Genomic DNA, 19455 nt, shown 5'->3' on the forward strand with positions numbered 1-19455 from the left:
GAATATTATTTCCTTTTCCTTTCTCTTCACTTCCCCTTCCTTCTTTCCTTTCCATTCTCTGCCTACAATAGGTTTCCATAGGAAGAGAATTTACAGTGCTCTCTACGAGAGAAAGATGGAGAAATTCAGAAGTGAGGGAAAAAGAGAAAATGCGACTGGGTTGCTACAGGGTGGAGAAGAAAGTAAGAGAGGGAAACATTACGGAACAGAAACATTTCCTATGACCAGCAACAACAAAGAGGAAAGTGCCAAGCTAAGGATTGGGAGCACGGTACACCTGGAAAACAAGCACAGTCAGCCTCAGATCTTCCTGCCTGTTCACTCTGGGGTCTCTCTAGACCAACATCCACCCCTTCCTCAGCCACCATGTATAGCTTACTGTGAAGTGGCAGTCAGTTACCCTTTCCCTTTCTCTGGAGTTGCAGGACTTTAAGCCTTATCTCTCACTGAGAAATTGGAACATGTTCCCCATGAAAGGAATTTCAAGGACCAGTCAGTAGAAAGGGAGCCACACTATTGCAAAGGTGGCCTTTGCATAGGCAGCACCCATATTCCGAAGATACAAAGGCCCCTCCATCAGATTGTCCTGGTCTTCTGATCATTTTCCCAACCCAACTTGACCACAGGAGTAAGAAGATGCATCAATATCGATGCAAAGTATGAACTCAGGAAATTTGATTTCTAATCCTGTTTCCTATCTTTGATGATCCGTCTCCGGAACAAAGCTCTTGGCATTTCTGTGCCATGAGATCTTTAGTAAAACATCTGCTATTCAGGCCACTATATTGGGTTTTAAAAATGTAACGAACGAACGAACGAACACAACCTAGCTGCTGTTACTCTGTTCCTTGTCTCCACCCTCTCAGAGAAGTACAAGCAAAGCAGTACCAGAGTTCTTCCTCTCTCTGGCATTTCTAAGACCCTCTCTGGATCTACCAGCTGCCCAGTGACCAAAGCTCTTGAAGACAACTGATGGAGATTATGACAGCACTATCTCCAGCATGCGCCGTGTGTGCCATCCAATACCCAGCTAGCTTTCATTTTTCACAGACAAGAACTCAGAGAAGATTTCAAAACCCAACCTGGTGACCTGAGCAAAGATGCTATCAGTCTAAAATTAAAACAACAAAACAGCTGCCATCATCTGTTAGAAAGACAGTCTTTGCAGAAGTACTCTGGCTTTATTATGTTTTAAAGATCTAAATCAAGAGCTTTATAGACACACACACACACACACACACACCCAAATAGGTGGCACACTGACCACAACCATAAAAACTGTAGACAGCGTTCTAGACAGAAAGTTCTAGAAAGTTACATCTCTGATAACCTTATTTCCAGCCTCCACCAATTCTTCTCCATCTAAATCTCAAATTCTGAAAAGGGAAAAATAACTTAGGGTAGTTGTTTCCAAGTTAGTTTACTGCCCCTAGATTTTGAGGATGATTCATAATGTTTCATTTGGAAACCACTTCCCTTTTTCTTTCGACTCAGGCTTGTGGTGTGGTGTAGGGCACCATGAATCAGATTTTTAAAATTACTCTTTCCCAGGTGATTCTTACATACCCTGAAGTGGGAGAACTACTAGTGTGGTGGAAGAAAGTTACAGGTGCTAAGAAATAGAACGTGAATCTGCCCCCAGTTAACTAGGACTATCATCCTATTTGAATTCTCATACTTTTACCTGCCCAATTTTTGTTATGCGCATTTGGAAATAAACAATCATCTGTTAAACATATTGATTACTGAGGGTCTATATTTCCTCCATAGATTTTCCTCCATACAATGACAGAAGTCCTTAATAGAATATTCTCAAAAACAAGCCATTGTTTATTGATTTATTTTTTCTTCCCACTAATGGGAAAATGATGCAGATTTACAGCATGACTTTGGAGAATTAGAGAAGTGGGGCTTCAAGGGAACCTATGGGCTGGGCTTCCTCCATGACCATCAGCACACTGAAGGACATTTCCTGGCCCGGTTTTCAGTTTAATTCTGGATACACAAAGGAGGAAAAAGCATTATCAGATAATAGTAAACAGTCACTCTTTCGTGAGGATCTAATGATCTTGACCCTCCAGCTCTGGATGTGAACTACTAGTCCCTAACACTTGTGCTACAAGGTAGGAGGCAGATGGGTTAGCTAACGTGAGGAGGAGGGTTGGCCAAGTAACTCTAAAATAAAATGTGCAGTTGAAGAAAATTAAAGAGCATTACTGAAAAATTAAGAAGAAAGGCAGATTTCTGAAGCCCACTCATGTTTTTACCTCTTTAAAAGATTCTGAACCAAATCACATGGTTATTTTTACAAGATCTTGGCGTTCTAGATGAAATCACCCACCTTTGGACATGTCCAAAGACTACTGTCCAGGCTCCATGTGGATCAGATGTTCAAATTGCTGAACAGATCGTTTTATTTCAACACACACCAAATTAATATAGGTAGACATAAGCCAACATACAGCTAGCGGAATAAACAGCTGAGTCAAAAATACAAACTAAGTCAATGGTCTTTCCTCTAAACTTGTAGGTTTTGTCATAATTCAGCACTTAACTTATTTCACTTTGCCTTGGGCTAAAACTAGTGGACTTATCCCAAGGCAGACACGCACCTTAACCTTTTTGGTTTTCCCCTGCCTAAGCCCTGAAAACGGCTCTTCTCAATGAATATTTAAATTGACCATTAAAGTGACATTGATGACACTGATGACAGTAACTAAGATAATTAACATGAGTGCAAGGTTTATCATTTTTCAAAAATTCTTCTTCTTTTTTTTTTTTTTTTTACATATTCTACCTTATTCCATCCTTGCAGCAAGTTTGTATTATGCCATTCTTATTACTTGGAATATATAGATATAGAAGCAGAGGCTCAGAAGCAGTAAAATATGATTGTCTGATGCTAAAACCTTTGTATTTCTTCGCCATACCACATGCCTAATTTTTTTTATGTTCAGAAAACACACATATATGTGTTTTCTTTTCTCAAAATTAGAAAATCAATACTAGTGAGCAATTTGTTCTCTTGCAGAGAACGATTATATGCAAAAAAAAAAAAAAGGTTCTGAAAATTTAGTAAGTACCAGAAAGCATCTAATATCATGCCAAAAAGGGAATAAAAAGTAGGTATTTTACAGTGGACCTATTTTTCTAATGTCAGTAAAAATAAATAAATGAATAAAAAGATTTTGCCAGACTCCCAAATCCTGAAGATAAAGAAGTTAGAAAGTTGGAGAAATAAAGTGTTAAGAAAATGAGCGTAGAGAAATGTGGGCCTAGGGAAGTACAATCTGGTTCAACATTTGTAGAGAACAATGCGGCAGTATATAAAGTCTAAAAACTGCACGCTGTTAAGAATGTTCCTTGTGGCACTGTCTATAATAACAGAAAAACAAGAAGCATCAGAATATTGCACAATCATGCTCTTATCAACACAGAATGTTGTTTTAGATTATTAAATGGAAATATTGATTAAAGACATTATAATCTCCTTTTGTATTTTTTCCAAAAAACGTGTCGATCAATGCCAAAACTATTCAACATTTTTTGCTTTCAGATACTCTATTAGTTACTATTGTTGTGCAACAAATTATCTCCAAATTTAGCATCTTAAAACAAAAAACTTTGGTTATCTGACATGGTTTCTAAGGGTTGGGAATCTGGGCATGTCTCGAATGGGCGCTTCTGGCTCAGGCTCTCAAGTCAAGTCCTTGACTTCCCTAGTCCCTGGCATCTCTGAAGACTGGAGTAGGGCTGGAGGAGACACTTCCATGCTCGTCTACTTAGCTTTTGGCAAGACAGTTCAGTTCTTCGCCACATGGGCTGCTCATGACATGGCTTCCCCCAGAGTGAGGGAGAGACGGAGAGACACAAACTAAGACAGAAGCCACAGTGTCTTTATAATGCAAACTCAGAAAAGACATACCATTACTCCTGCTGTATTCCATTGGTTATACCCACCAGCACGGGCACAATGTATAAGGATGTGATTAGCAGGAAGCAGGGTTCCTTGAAGGTGATCTTGGATTCTATCCTAGCCTATCCTCACCCCTTTCCAAGGTCCATGGAAATCTCATCCCATTACTGCAGTGATTCAAATTCCAGAATCCTATCATCTAAGTCTAGGCTGGGTGCAGATTAGGTTCCCCAGATGTCATTCCTTAAGTACAGTTCCTTTTGATTTGAAGGTTTTTAAGGGGACAACTTATATGTCCCCTACATGACCAACATACAATAGTGGGATAGGATTAGATAACCAATATACATATTCTTGCTCAAAAGGAAAGAAAATGGGAGAAATAAAGGGGTCAGTGATCCACAGAAATTCTGAAACCCAGCTGAGCAAGTGTCAAACTTTTTTTTAAATTAAGATTTAGTCCTACTCATGTCTAGCAGTTTTTATTCTCCGTGGCCTTTGGTTCCACCCTCTGGGCTCATGGGTCTTCCCTCTTGAGGCATCTTTCCATTATCATGAAAGGTCCACATGTTCGTGTCTGAGTAGTTTCCTCAGCCTGCTCCCAGCTTGTAGAAGCTTGGTGGCTTAAGGCTCTATTCATTGTGTGCTATCTCTGAGCCTTTCAGCATAAGCTAAAAAATGTGGCTGATATAATTCTCTTAAAAACTTTATACATCTTCTGTGAATTTTTTGGGGGGTTCAGCCCATTAGACAAAAAAGTCCACATCCACAAATCTCTTTGAGATGGGCCTCTGGGGTATGGAGAAGGCTAGAGAATGGTGCCCTTAAGTGTCCTAGAAACCCTACAGTTTGATTAAGAGATCTGTGAGGCATACCCTTCATCTCTTCAGAGGGCCTTTTACCTGACTGAAGACTCATCTTTGATCTTTCTCAGCTCCTGAAGGATTGTACTCACATCTTTAGACCATGCATTCCTGAGAGTGCTCTAGTATCTTTGCTCTGAAGCCATTTTCTATGGTTCTTTTGGGTAGGATTATGTCTTCCAAAAAGATACATTGAAGTCCTAATCCCCAGTATCTGTTAATGCCACCTTATTTGGAAATAGGGTCTTTGCTGTGTAATCAAGTTAGGATGAGGCCATATTGGAGTAGGGAGAGCCTTAGTCCAGTATGACTGGTTTCTTCATAGGAAGAAAAGAAGCCAGAGACACACAGACTGAAGAATGCCATGTGGTGACAGAAGCAGAAATTGGAGCAACGATGGGGAGACAAGCCAAGGGACCCCGGTTGCCAGGAGCCACCACTGTGGTATTCTGTTACAGCAGCCGCAAAGCTGAATACAGTTACCGCGCGGAGAACTTGGGAATCTTCAAAACCACAGCAAGTCTCAGTTCCTGCATGTGAAACACTGTTTCCTTCAGCTTCTCTCTGTCTTTTGGCGTTTACTGTAAGAAGCCATGAGCGAGCAGGCACTTTCAACACTTTCGGTGGATGAGGTACATTTTCTACTTTCCACAAAGTACAGGCAACAGTGTTGCTAAAGTTCTGCCCCTCTGTAGCAAGAATCTCCCTTCCTCCAGTTCGCAATAATAATTCCTCACCGCCCTGCAGGTCCTCACCCGCAGCTTGATCAAAGCCCAGAAGGCTTCTATGAACAGTTTCTTCAAGGCATTTTAGGCTTCTATGAAAATTCTTCTCAAAGCTCACTGCCTGGTTCCAAGGCCGCACCCACATTTTGAGTTTTTGTCACATCGTCACCTAGCTTGAGGCACCCAAATCCGTGTTAGGTATCTAGAGCTGTGTAACAGGTTGCCCCCAGATTGAACGGATTAAAGCAAATGTTCATTTTTCACACGGTCTCTGACAGTCGGGAATGCAGAAGCTGCTTAGCAGGGCAGTGGCGGATCAGTGTAGCTCCAGGCTGCAAGTCTGCAAGCGAGCAGCCCACTGCCCGGGGTTTGCAGTCTGTGAGGCTCTGACCCCCGCTGAAGGGTACACTTCCAAGCTCACTCATGTGGTTGTTTGTAGGAGGCTTCAGTACCTTGCCTCAGGGGTCTCTCCATAGGGCATGCTTAGGACAAGGCTCCCACATGATGGGTAATCGAAGAGAAAGAGAAAGAGTGAGCAGCATGGAGGTCACCATGTTTTTTTAATCATCTCATCTCAGAGGGGACATGTTATCACTTCCACTGTATGTCACACAGACTAATTCTGTACAATATGGGGAAGGACTACACAAGGGTGTGAATAGCAGGAGATGAAGATTCCTGAAGGCTATATTGGAAGCTGGTTACCATGGATATCTGTTATTTGGCACACAGAAGTTCACAGTTACGGTATCGTCAATTTGGCTGTGTACTGTTTCATACTTTCACTTTTTTTTTTTTTAAGATTGACATCAACTGTTATGAAATGAATTGTGTGTCCCCTAAAATTCATACTTGAAAGTCCCACTCTCCCTTACCTCTGACTGTAATCATATTTGGAGATAAAGTCTTTAAAGAGGGGATTGAATTAAAAGGAGACCATTAGGGTGGGGCCCTAATTCAGTCTGACTGGTATCCTTAGAAGAGGAAGAGACACCAGGCAGGGCCTGCACAGAGGGAGAACCATGTGAAAAGACATCAAGAGGGCAGCCATTTGCAAGCCATGGAGAAGACCTCAGAGGAGACAAACCCTGCGGACGCCTTGGTCTTGGACTTATAGTCTCCAGAACTATGAGGAAATAAATTCCTATTGTATAAGCCCACCAATCTGTGGCATTTTGTTGTGGCAGCCCAAGCAGACTAATACACTGATCTTCTGAAAGATATCTGAAAATATCTTGCTATTGCCCAATCTGTGTTTTTTCAAAAAAATCATTTTTGTTCTGATGCATATAACTATATACATTTAATATATATACAATTTGATTTTTTCTATATAAAATGCATATGATTAGATCTGTTTCTAAACTGAGAGTCCATAATTTCATTAGGAGAACTGAAAGTCTTTCATTTATAGGCCATTTTAAATCTAATGCTCTACATTTTAGAGGTGGAAGCTGGAGGGATTTCTGTCTCTCTACGATGATATGTAGCAGAAGATGCCTCTCCATGGCTTATTATGGACAGAATTTAGGGATCATATTGTAATGGAAAAGTTGTTTTCAAGGAATTACCAGATTAGTGCAGTTGAAGACCAAATTGTTACTACTTCGGGGTCAGGGGGAAGGGACTTGTACTTAGCCAGATTCGACAAGAGTCCAAGGGGATGTCACAATGAACAGGACGAAGATTTTGGGTAGCAATCCTGAGAAATTCTCAAACCAAGGAGCCCTCTTAAAACAGCCCTCCAGCCATGAGGTAGGCCTATCTAAAGAAGCGGGCTGGAGAGTCTTTGAGGCTCTAAGCACATGCTTTCTGATTTGTTTCTCACTCTGCCTCTGATTACACAAACCTTTGGTAACTTATTTATCTCTGCTGTGTCTTCTCTAGCAATTTGTGTAACAGGCATCCTGTGTTTGGTAATCTGGTTCACTTTTAATGTAACGAAATGTATTTTAACCTCAGTTTCTTTAATGATCAGAGTCAGAACAAAACAATGTCTTTTGCCTGCCCTGCAATTAAAGTCAGAAACTGAGCTTGTTTCTTCTTTTTTTTTAAATGTTTTTTTATTATATTATGTTAGTCACCATACAGTACATCCCTGGTTTCCGATGTAAAGCTTGATGCTTCATTAGTTGCGTATAACACCCAGTGCACCATGCAACACGTGCACTGAGCTTGTTTCTACTCTAGCTTCTATCTTACCTTAAAATGTATTATAAACCCAATCTATTATAGAACCAATGAGTCAAGTTTTTTTTTAACTCATCTTTTTCCCAAAAAGCAATTTTAGATTCTGAACTTTGTAACCATTTTTTATTTTTGAAAGATTTATTTATTTATTTATTTATTTATTTATTTATTTATTTATTTATCTGAGAGAGAGAAGCGGGGGGAGACTGAGCAGGGAGGGAAGAAGAGAGTGAGAGGGAGAGAGAATCTCAAACAGACTGTCCATTGAGCACAGATTCTGACACTGGATTGGATCTCACGGCCCTGAAATCATGACCTGAGTCGAAATCAAGAGTCAGGGGCTTAACCCATTGAGCCAGGTGTCCCTGAACTTTGTAACCATTTTTTGAAAATACATATTTACTGGTTGGATTTAGGGGGACCACAAATCCTTTTATACCTTGACTTCCTTATGTTTGAGTTAATAATTTTGATTTTTAAATGTCTTATATTTTTAAATTTTGAATAATTTTTAAGAAAGGCCAAATGAGGAAAATTTTTCTTGATTCTTAGGTATCCGAAAATATCATTTCGCCACCTATACTCATAAATTAAATTTGGCTTAGAATAGTGTGCTTAGATCATGAAGTTTCCTCTTTAGAGAAGGAGACATTACTCCATTTGAAGTTGGTGAATGAAGACTGAGGCTAGCCTTATTTTTTCCCCTTTATCGGTAAACTATTATTTTCTGTCTGGGTGCTCGTATGATAATCTCTTTATGCTAGATTTGCAGGCTATATCCAAGTATGGATTTTTTTTCTAACAACATTTTGATTTTTTTTACACTAAGGAAAAATATTTTTCTATTATGTCTATGATTATTATTTCTGCTCCCCTTGTTTCAGCATTTTTAGGAATATTCGTTATACATAGGTTGGATTTCTAGTATTTTCACTCTGTGTCTATCATCATCTCTTGCCATTTCATCTTTATCCTTTTCTTCCACAGTCTTGGAAAGCTAGTTCATAGACTGCATGTTATTCATTGTTAATTCGGCTCGCTAGTGCATTTCTAGCATTTTTGCCTGTGATTACATCCTTCTCCTATTTTGACTGGCTCCATGTTCGATAAGGGCAGGCAGCTCAGAGTGACTAACCCCACTCAGATGTGCCCCCAGTGTCTGGAAGGGCCTCACCTCATACCGATACCTGGAGGATGGACTGATGGATACAACCCTGGCCCAGCTTCCAGGTACCCATCAGTCTGGCTCTGTCCCACCACAGTGGGTCTTGACCACTTTCTGCTCCCAGGGCTCTTCTGCCTCCAGAGCATTTCCTAAGAGAATACCCATCCTCATGTGCTATTCATCCTCTTCCCTTCTACTCGCTCTGTGGTTGTAGTAGGAGGTGTGATCTTAGAATCAATATAAAAGAGATGAATTAAAGAAGGGGAGTTGAATGGGGCCCAATTCTGGCCCTCTTGGGACCTAATTCCCATGCAGAAGGGCAGCAGTGGTCTGCTTTCAGGTTACAATAGCCCTGAACCCCTGAGCCTGGACAGAGAGTGGGATAAGTAAAACCTTCTCTCAGAGTCTTTTTGTCTATTCATGCTGGGATTAGATGATGAAACACGTTGCTGAGGTAGGGGATGTCTCTCCAGACCAGCCCCACTGGCACTTGGTAAATTTCTCTCTAGATTTCTATCAATGCTATTATAAGGTTTTATGTTTTTGCAGGGTGTCATGGGTGTTTGAATAGGAAAGAGAGTGCATCTCAGGCTAATCCAATGGTTATTTTTTATATATGCCTGCTGTACCTTTTTCCCCCAGAGAATAATGTATTCATTATACATATAGACAATGATTTTCAGTTTCAATAAGGGCTAAAAATTACTCCATTCATCAACTCCCATGGCAGCCCCATGATGGCTTGCGGGCAGAATTCTAAAAGACAACACAAAGGGTTAAACAGTAGCATCAGGGCCTACAGAGCAAGCAGGGCTGTCCCGTCATACAAATGCCATGTAGGAACTCTAGCCATTTCCAGAAGCTTGTAATTAGCCTGACTCATCCTCTACTACATTTAGCAGATCGTTCACCAGCAAGAATATGCCTTAAACACATGTCAAAAAGAAAAAACACAATGTATCTTTACCTTATAATAAATTCTGGCCATCAAACTCCGCTGAAGAACCCTTTCACGAAAATTCACTGCTTTCAACAGAAAGGCAAGATTATCAACTGTGTCCATGTTAAATGCCAGGAAGCTGAAGGAAAAACACAGTGACCATTATTATTATTTTGTCCTCACCGACAGATTCCATGTGAAAAAAACAGACAGGGTCTGTTCACTCAAGAAGAATTTTTTTCCAATAGAAAAGCAGTGTAAGTACAATTCAGCCCCTCACATCTCTCACTCGCTATATTCATGCTTCTTTCAGGATTTTTCTGATGAATGCTTGGCTTGAGTTGACCCTATGTGGTTGCCTTGTAGTATAAAGATAATTTGGTTTCCTGCTTTTTTCACTTCCTGTTGTATTACAGGTAATTATTCAATAGTTTATATAGTCTTCCTTCATTAAGAGCTATATAATTTCCATCCACTGGGTTTATAATAATTTTCTCAACCCTTGTTCGGTATTTGTTATAATAATGATTATAAATGAATATTAGTAACCAAATACATCCATCACAAAGTATTTGTCAATGAATAATATTTCTTATATTCATAATGCATCAGGACCTGTGCTTATTGCTGCTGTGCATTATTCAACAATCTCAGTAATTCTCTGATGAAGATACCATAATTATTCAATGTATACTTTGGGAAACTGGGGCTCAGCAAGTTTCAGCAACCTGCTCAAGGTCACGTGGGCATAACACGCTCAGGATTAGGTTTTGTCTTAGCGGGCGTCTGTATTTAAGGAAAACGGAGCCCCAGAGGGCAGTGAGAGGTCGCAGGGTAAAGTGTTCTGCAGAGACAATGACTCTCTTCAGCAGGTAGTAATTTCCATCTTCCCCATCTGGCAATGAGGAAACTGAGGCACGGGGGAGTTAAGAGACTTAGGGACAAAGAGACTCAAAACACCAGAGTCTCCCATAAAGCCCTATGGCTTTTCAATATGTGGCTCTGTCTTTTGTGCTGTTTGCATGCTTCCCCTCCCCCATGAAACTTCCCTTTAGATAGACAGTAAAGGGGTTAATTCACGCTTAGGGTTTCCCATAGCTTAGCCACCCCATTTGCCCTCCCCTCACCCAGTATCCTTGGGAAGTAAGTTATCACAAGACCCAAATAACTTAGATCCTCATTAATTAAAATTAAACCCATGAGTAGTGGTTGTTGTTGTTCAATCAGATGCCACAAGAGAAACAATTGATACCGTGCTTTTAAGAATGCCAAGCACTGAATTAATGATTGCCCTCCAGAGGTCATTTACATGCGAAGTACCAGGAAATTTAAATTAGATCAATATTTATTCTGAATCTGGTCTTTAGAAGGTTGAGGTTCTGTCCTCGTCTATTTAACAAAATGTGTAAAGAACCATCATATTTTATTGAAAAGTATGTTTCAGTCAGTCCAGAGACTATTACTAGGAAGCCTGGAGACTGTGGATTTTGTTATTAGAAACTATCTTTTTTGGAATGTTTACTATGGACTACTGTCCACCTGAGCTTGTGAACTTCGTGTGCTACATGAAGTGGACCTCATCCACCCACGCTATCATGAGTCACATGCCAAGCATGGCCACATCACATAGCTTTAGGAACTCATCCAGCATAGAAGACTGCGCAGACTCTCTTAAAACTAGGAATATTGCTAAAGGCAACCTTCTTGTATTTTACAAGAAGGTCAAAATGACTTTAAATTTAAATTAAATTCAAATGCACATCTTTAGTCATCAAGGAAATGCAAATGAAAACCACAGTTATACTTGACATCATCAAATGTTGACAAGGATACAGAGCCACCAGAACTCTGATACTTGTTGATGAGGCGTAGAATGGCAAAACCACTTTGGAAAAAGTTCTCATAGTTTCTCATAAAACTAAACTAACACATACCCTATGACACAACAATTCTACTCCAACTACTCACCTTCGAGAAATAAAAACATATATTCACAAAAAGGCTTGTATATGAATATTCACAGTAGATCTACTCAGAAGAATGGAAAATTAAAAACATTCTAAGTGTCTCTCCATCCATAAGAAAATGGAAAGCAAATCCTAGTATATCCATAAAACAGACTACTATTCAGCAATAACAAAGAACACGCTAATACACATGACCTCATGAAAGAATCTCAGAAAGCATTATGCCATGTTAATAAGCCAGCTACAAAACAGTACATCCTGTTTGGTTCCACTTATATGAAGTTCTAAAACAGGAAACACTAATCTGTGGTAGAAAAGTATCAGATTAGTGACTGCATCTGGGGTGGTGGTCGAAGGAACTGACTGAAAAGGGACATAAGAGAACTCCACTTTCTGGCGTGATGCTGATGACCTATAACTTAACAAGAGTTTTGGTTCTACAGGTGTATGCATTTGTCAAAATTCAGTGAATGCACACTTAAGAGTTGTGCATTTCATTATATGTAAATTCTACATGAGAAGAAAAAAACCTATAACCAAATTTTGAACTCTAGTTAATGATGTTCATGCTGAATTATTCAGAAGTATGCTGATGTCTGCTGTGTACTTTGAAATGCATCAGAGAAAAAAAGATGAATTGATGGGTGGGTTGAGGAATTGATGCATGGATATACACGCAGTGTAACAAGCACAGTAACAGGTTAATAGTAGAATCTAGATGGTAGGTGTATAAATGTTCACTAAAATTCTTTAAATTTTGCTTGGGAAACAAACCAAGGACTTCAGAGGGGAGGGGGGTGGGGGAATGGGATAGGCCGGTGATGGGTATCAAGGAGGGCACATATTGCATGGTGCACTGGGTGTTATACACAAGTAATGAATCATGGAACTTTACATCAAAAACTAGGGATGTACTGTATGGTGACTAACATAACATAATAAAAAATATTATTAAAAAAATAAAAATAAAAAAATAAATTTTGCTTAATACTTGGAAATGTTCATAATATAGTATGGCAAAACATTCAAATATAATGCAGAATCTTCACTTTCCTCAACTCCCACGGTCTCCTAAGGATCCATGGGCTGATGAGAGAATCCAGAGCTCCAGTGGCAGCCCCATGGTTGAGGGGGAGAGCAGCACTCATCAGGACAAGAAAGGACAAGATGGATCTGTTTGCAGAACCAGGCACAGCCCCTCTCAGGACCAAGCCCTGCCTCCCTCCCCTAGTCTCATGAAGACTTCTCAGTACCATCCCCCATTCCTTCCATTGTCCACACAAAGGGGTAGCTTCTGGGTGTGCACACAAATGACAGCCTACTTGGAGGCATTTCGGGGCACCAGGAAGTTCTCAGCCCACCTTTCTTCATGCTCCCACCTGCTCATGGGTCCTTCTCTCATTAGTGGTCAGTCTGACTGCCATCTGACTGCTCTACTAGACTGTAAGCTCCATGGGGGCTGAGAACCCACAGTCACTGCTGTGTCACCAATGCCTAGAGAAGTGCCCGGTACACTGAAAACATGTTGGATGAAAAGGCTTTTCTCAATATACATAAAAAATCAGAGCAAGGTTTCGGAACTTAAGTAGATAAACACAGACAGACTGAATCAGTAAAATCTGGATGTGTGGGAGAGAGATGTGTACTGTTTTGGAGGTTAATAACCAAGACAAAAATAAATGGCCTGGAACTTTCCAAATATTTACAATTGGAATACTGCCTTTGGCACATCTCAAAGTCTATCCCGGAAAATTTGCTAGGAATATAGATTTGCATATGGGTGAGGGTCTGTTTTGCTTTCAAAATGATGGAAACAAGCCCTGCTCTGCTATCTGGAAAAGAAATGAAAGGGCATATGATTTGCTGCCAGTTTGGGAACAAGTTTCCTGAATGGATGGAACTGATTCTGATGGGAATTGTACTGTTCTTTCAACTCCTTGTATGTTGGAAAAATTTCAAACTAATAAATTGGGGGGAAGCTAACGGTACTACACAATGCTCATTCAGGGCTAGACATAGTAAAAAGATGTACTGACTTAAAGTGTGTGAGGACAAATTGAGACATTATAACTAATAGAGACTTAAGTGAAACAGTCCTAGAATATGGGAGCTGATGTTTTTAAGCTTTCAGATAGACTACAGTTTGGGGCACCTGGGTGGCTCAGTCAGTTAAGCATCTGAGCTCAGGTCCTGATCTCAGGGTTGTGAGATTGAGCCCTGTGTCCAGCTCCGTGCTGGGTGTGGAGCCTGCTTAAGATTCTCTCTCTCCCTCTGCCTCTGCCCCTCCCCGCCTCAAAAAAAAAAAAAAAACAGACTACAGTTTAAACAAACAGAAACCTGGGTAGTAGTAAAAAAAAAAAAGAAAAAGAAAAGAAAGAAAGAAAGAAAGAAAGAAAAAGAAAAAGAAAAAAAGACAACTACAGATTTCTTAATTTTACTTTATGCCAACAGATAAGAAAAGTCCCACGCACTATTATTTATTGTGTTTCCCATGTTTTTAATCAAGATTGTAAGATGACATTTTCTAATATTTTCCTTGGAAATTAGTTCAACACATTTTGGTTACAGAGACCAATAATCTGCCTCCAAATAAAAATAACAATTTAAAAAATACACAGAATTTTAAAAGCCACAATAAACTCCTTAAAAATAGACTAAAGGAAACAACATCTTTATGAGCATAAATCACTGAAGTAGAAAACAAAGGTACCATAGAGAGGATCAGCAAAGAGGAAAGCTGGTTGTTTGAAAAAACAAACAAAAAACCAGACAAACATCCAGTAAGATTAAGCAATAATAAAGTAGAAAGAAAGCGTAAGAAATAAACTTAGGAATGACAAATGGGACATAATTACAGATATAGCAGAAGTTTAAAAGATGATCAGAGAATAGTATGAAAAACCTTATACCAGTAAAATCAAATCCAAATAATCAATTCCTTGAAAATATTATTTATGAAAACCAACACAAGAAGAGAAAGCCTAAATGGTCTTAAAACAATTAAACTACAGTTGACTCCCGAACATGGGGGCGGGGGGTGCCCTGACTCCCATGCAATCAAAAATCTGCATATAAATTTTGGCTTCCCCCAAACTCAACTACAAATAGCCCACTGTTGACTGGAAGCTTTACCAATAACAAAAACAGTCAACACATATTTTGTATGTTATATGTATTATATACTGTATTCTTACAGTAGCATAAGCTACAGAAAAGAACGTATTATTAAGAAAATCATAAGGGAGAGAAAATACATTTACAGTATTGCACTGTGTTTATCGAAGAGAGTCCACATGTAAGTGGCCCTGTGCCCTTCAAACCCATGAAGTTCAAGGGTCAGCTGCAATTGAATCAGTAGTTTAAATATCCCCCCAGGCCCAGACAGTTTTCAGATAACTTAACAAATTCTCCCACAAAATAAGAAACTACTCCCAAAAATCGCTTAATGAAACCAGTAAAACTTGATATAAATTCAAATCAGGGAACTACAAGAAAGGAAAACAGCAGGCCAATAAGTAAACAAAAATCCTAAAAACAACACTAGCAAGCCAAACTCAGAAAAATAGAAAAATGACAACGCAGCATAGCAAAATTGAATGCTTCTCAAGCATGCAAGAGTAGTTTAACGTTAAAAGATTTGCAAGGGTTATTTATCACATGAACAAACTAAAGAAGAAATATAACATTTTGATAGATGCAAAAAATCATTTGCAGTAAAATCAGTAAAATTCATCACCTATTAATGAGAAGAATATGTTTAAAATAACAGTAAGTGGAGTTTCTTTAGGAAGTAAAATGTCTGTCAAAAACTTCAGCAAACACCATTCTTTTTTTGGGGGGGGCAAACATCATTCTTAATAGTGAAATGTTAAGCTAATTCTTCTTAAAACCAAGAATAAGGCAAAAGAACACCTTCTACATGAAACAGAATAAAAGGAATAGCAAGGGGAAAGAAAGAAATAAAAATCATCATTTGTAGATGATATGATTGTGGAAAAAAACACTCAAAGAATCTATAGAGACAAAAAAGCATTTTTTATGGTCAGGTTTACATACAAAAGTCAACCATATTTATAATAAATGGGCAACAACAAAAACATAATTTTTAAAAAGTATTCCTTTTACAACAACAAAATCATAAAGTACCTAGAAATAAATCTATCAAAGGATATACTATGTATGGAGAAAATGATAGATTTCTAGAAAACACCTAGAAGATTAAAATCTTTGAGACAAGGATCAGTTTTATGTATACATATATATATGTCATATGACATATATGTATATATATATGACATATACATGTCAAATTTTATGCAAATCTCTAGATCTACTACACATTCAGAGAAATTTACAATAGATTTTTTAAAATTGTGGTAAAATATACGTAACATAAAATCTACCATTTTAACCATTTTCAAGAGTACAGTTCAATGGCATTAAGTAGATTCATACTGTTGTACAACCATCACCACCATCCATGTCCAGAATTTTTCATCTTCCCAAACTGAAATGCTGTCCCCACTAAATAATAACACCTCATTCTCTCCTCCTCCCAGCCCCTGGTAACCATTTTCTACTTCCTGTCTCTATGAATTTGACTACCCTAGATACTTCATAAAACCACAGTCAAAGAATATTTTCCTTTTGTATCTGCAGGGCTTTTCTTTTTTCTTTTTCTTTTTCTTTTTCTTTTTTTCTTTTCTTTTTTTTAAGAAACTTAACAAACTGATTCCAAAACTTATATGGAAGTGCAGAAGACCCAGAAGAGCCAACACAACTCTGAGTTATATTTTAGATATAATAATATAATAACTATAAACCTAGTGTAATTGCCACAGTGTATTGTTGGATTAGGGTGCACAAACAGACTAGGAACAAAGTAGCCCTGAAATGGGAATTCATGTGAGCACCAGAAAGGGCACTGCAGATCACTAGTAAAGGACAGTCAACTCAGTAACTGGTGCGAGAACAACCAACAATCCCTAAAGGAGATTAAAAAACAAAAATGAAATTAGATCCCTTCCTCACACTATAGACAAAAATTTCTAACAGATTCAAGAATTAAATGTGAAAGGTGGAACTCTCAAACTTTAAGAAATATATATTTCATGATCTGAAAGTAGACAAGATGCAGCAAGTGTGCAGAATAAAAGATTGATAAATTCCACTGCCATTTAAGAATTTATGTTAAAAGGCACCATAAAGAAATTATAAGACAAGGCACAGACTTGTAGAAGGTAGGTGTAACATCTATAACAACAAAGGATTAAAAAAAACAACTCTAAAAATCAGTAAGAATAAAAAAGAAAAAGAAAAAGAAAAATTGGCACAACACGTGGAGAGACGTTTCAAATGAGAGGAAATATAAGAGGCAAATAAACTTGTGAAAGCATGTTCAGCTTTAGCAGTAATAAGGAAAATGCAATTTAAAGTCACAGCGAGAGCTCTTTACATATATGTATATACATATATGGTATTGACAAAATTAAGACTGATAAAACCATGTATTGGTGAGGACATGGCTCCACAGGACACATGCTGCTGATGGAGGTATAAATTTGTACAATGACTTTGGAAAATAATTTGTTACAATCCGGTGAAGCTGAACATTGGCATACCCCACTCCGCATGTAAGTAGCACAATCTCATGCTAGGTGATAGACTCTATGGAGGAGTGTTTTTCAAACAACACCTTGCAAATCACTAATGGGTCATAAAATCAGTTTAAAGGATTGAGATCAGTATTTTCAAAAAAACAACAACTGAAAATGATCAGAGACCATTACGAGTAATAGGCTCAGTATTGTTTCGTGAGATGTTTGCTTCAGTGGCGTCTGTTGGGTGTGTGTGGAGGGGGGCTCTATGGATGTGTGGGCGTCAGTGGTTGATGTAAAAATTTATTTCTTATTCTGAGTCACCGCAACTAAATTTGAAGGCCCTGTAGAAACTCTTATACCTATTCCCCAGAAAACGTGGAAGATTTTTCATAAGAGCTTTGTGCCAAATATCAAAAACACAACACAAATGTCCACTGACACTGGAGATTAAGAACGGGTAAGTAAATCGGGACATATACACACGATGCAATATTATAAACAAAGAGAACAGTTCTGCACCTACACATATCACAAGTTAGACGAACCTTAGAAACAAAATACAGTGAAAACAGGAAGCTACAGAACACCACATACACTACCCCTTACTTATCAAGCTTACAGACAATACTAAGAAATCAATAGAAACAAGCAAAAGCATGGATCCTGAAGCCAGACCACCTGGGACCAAATCCTAGCTCTGTCACTCATTAGCACATAACCTTGGGCAACTACTTCACCTCTGTGCCTCAGTTTCCTCATCCGTGAAATGGGAATATTAACCTACCTCATGAGGTTTTGGGGATTAAAATCTGTAAAAGTGTTTGGAAGAGCGAACACACAGAAAAGAAGAAGCCGGAGTAGAATGAGAACAGAATTAGCCACGGTCTGGTTCTGCAGCGGGGGACTGGGTGCATGAGCACCGAGGCTGCACATTCGTGTACTGTTTGTATAAATGGAATATTTAAAATTTCAACAAGAGTGAGTTGCGCCATGACAAGGCTCCATGCGCTCAGGCCCAGTAATGAGACACCGAGGGCCAAGGAGGGTGACAGCCTAAGCAATTACGTACCTGGTTCTCAGCTTGTCACTCCCATACTCAGCCCAGTTCCGGAGCCTGCTGAGGAATGTCTTCTCTTTGTGCTGTTTGGCATATTGAGCCAGCAGTTCCCGCACCACAACCTGTGCAAACAGTTTATCATTTGTCAGTCATTTGTCAAGAATGAGTGTAAAAAAGTGCTGGAGTGTCTTGAAATGCTGTAGCCAGATAAGGTCTAGTGGCTTCTAGCAAACTCCTTGGAAGGAATCAGATATAAACCCCATCCTTCCAGAGGCCTCTGCTTCCCGTGGCACATGTGTGGTACTTACCCAACCACTGTCAATTCCTCCCCTACCGCTAACTTGACTAACTAGCTCACTACTTACTGCTCTCTCTTCCACCTGAGACATCAGACTCTAATGCCATTCCCGGGACCCAGTATTTTAGTTGACACTTCAAATAAAACCTACTTGCCTTCCCTGAACCAGACAGATGGATGGTCTGTTTTCTTTTCTGCCTCTAATATTCTATGGTTGATTAGGCCTTTGGGGAACAGTATTAAAATGTATACATAAAACAAGCTCCATCAATCTTCTCCCTCGGCAGCTTTAAATTTACAATTTGGCCCTAAACTGCTGCATGCTTTTCCAGTTTTGTTTAAAAAAAGATGTCCATGTCTAGCCTGCTACAGACAGAAGCCCAGCTGACAGTTGGCTGCGAGTCCTAGACATGTCAGTGAGACCACCTTGGACCAACCTGCCGCCAAGCCGCTAGCTGACCGCCATGGTACGAGTGAGCCCAGGCTAGGCCGGCAGAAGAATGACAACCCAGGAGCCCAGCCCAAATTGCTGACCCACACAACCATGAGCTAACAACTGTGTGTTGCTTTAAGTTACTCCATTTTGGGGTGGTTCGTTACATAGTAATAAATATCTGATTCAATCACATAACAAAACAAACTTTAGAATATTTTCTTCTTTGTTTCAGATACATTGATTTTTTATAGAGATTACATAAAATGTTATATACACTTTCAATCAACAGTATATCTTA

The 19455-nt window shown here is 39.1% G+C and overlaps 1 protein-coding gene across 1 annotated transcript in view; it reads right to left on the reverse strand.

The window, feature by feature from the left end:
• ACOXL (acyl-CoA oxidase like) overlaps positions 1–19455 on the reverse strand; it is a 306567-nt gene that overhangs the window by 96238 nt on the left and 190874 nt on the right. The window contains exons 13-14 of the mRNA XM_045808789.2: positions 18436–18545; positions 9827–9938 (exon numbers count right to left, since the gene is read on the reverse strand). Of these exons, the coding sequence (XP_045664745.2) occupies positions 9827–9938; positions 18436–18545 (222 nt within the window). The remainder of the gene's footprint in view (positions 1–9826; positions 9939–18435; positions 18546–19455) is intronic.

The sequence above is a fragment of the Ursus americanus genome, chromosome 7, assembly GCF_024610735.1.
Source record: "Ursus americanus isolate L20-20 chromosome 7, mUrsAme1.1.p, whole genome shotgun sequence".
NCBI classification, from domain to species: Eukaryota; Metazoa; Chordata; class Mammalia; order Carnivora; family Ursidae; genus Ursus; species Ursus americanus.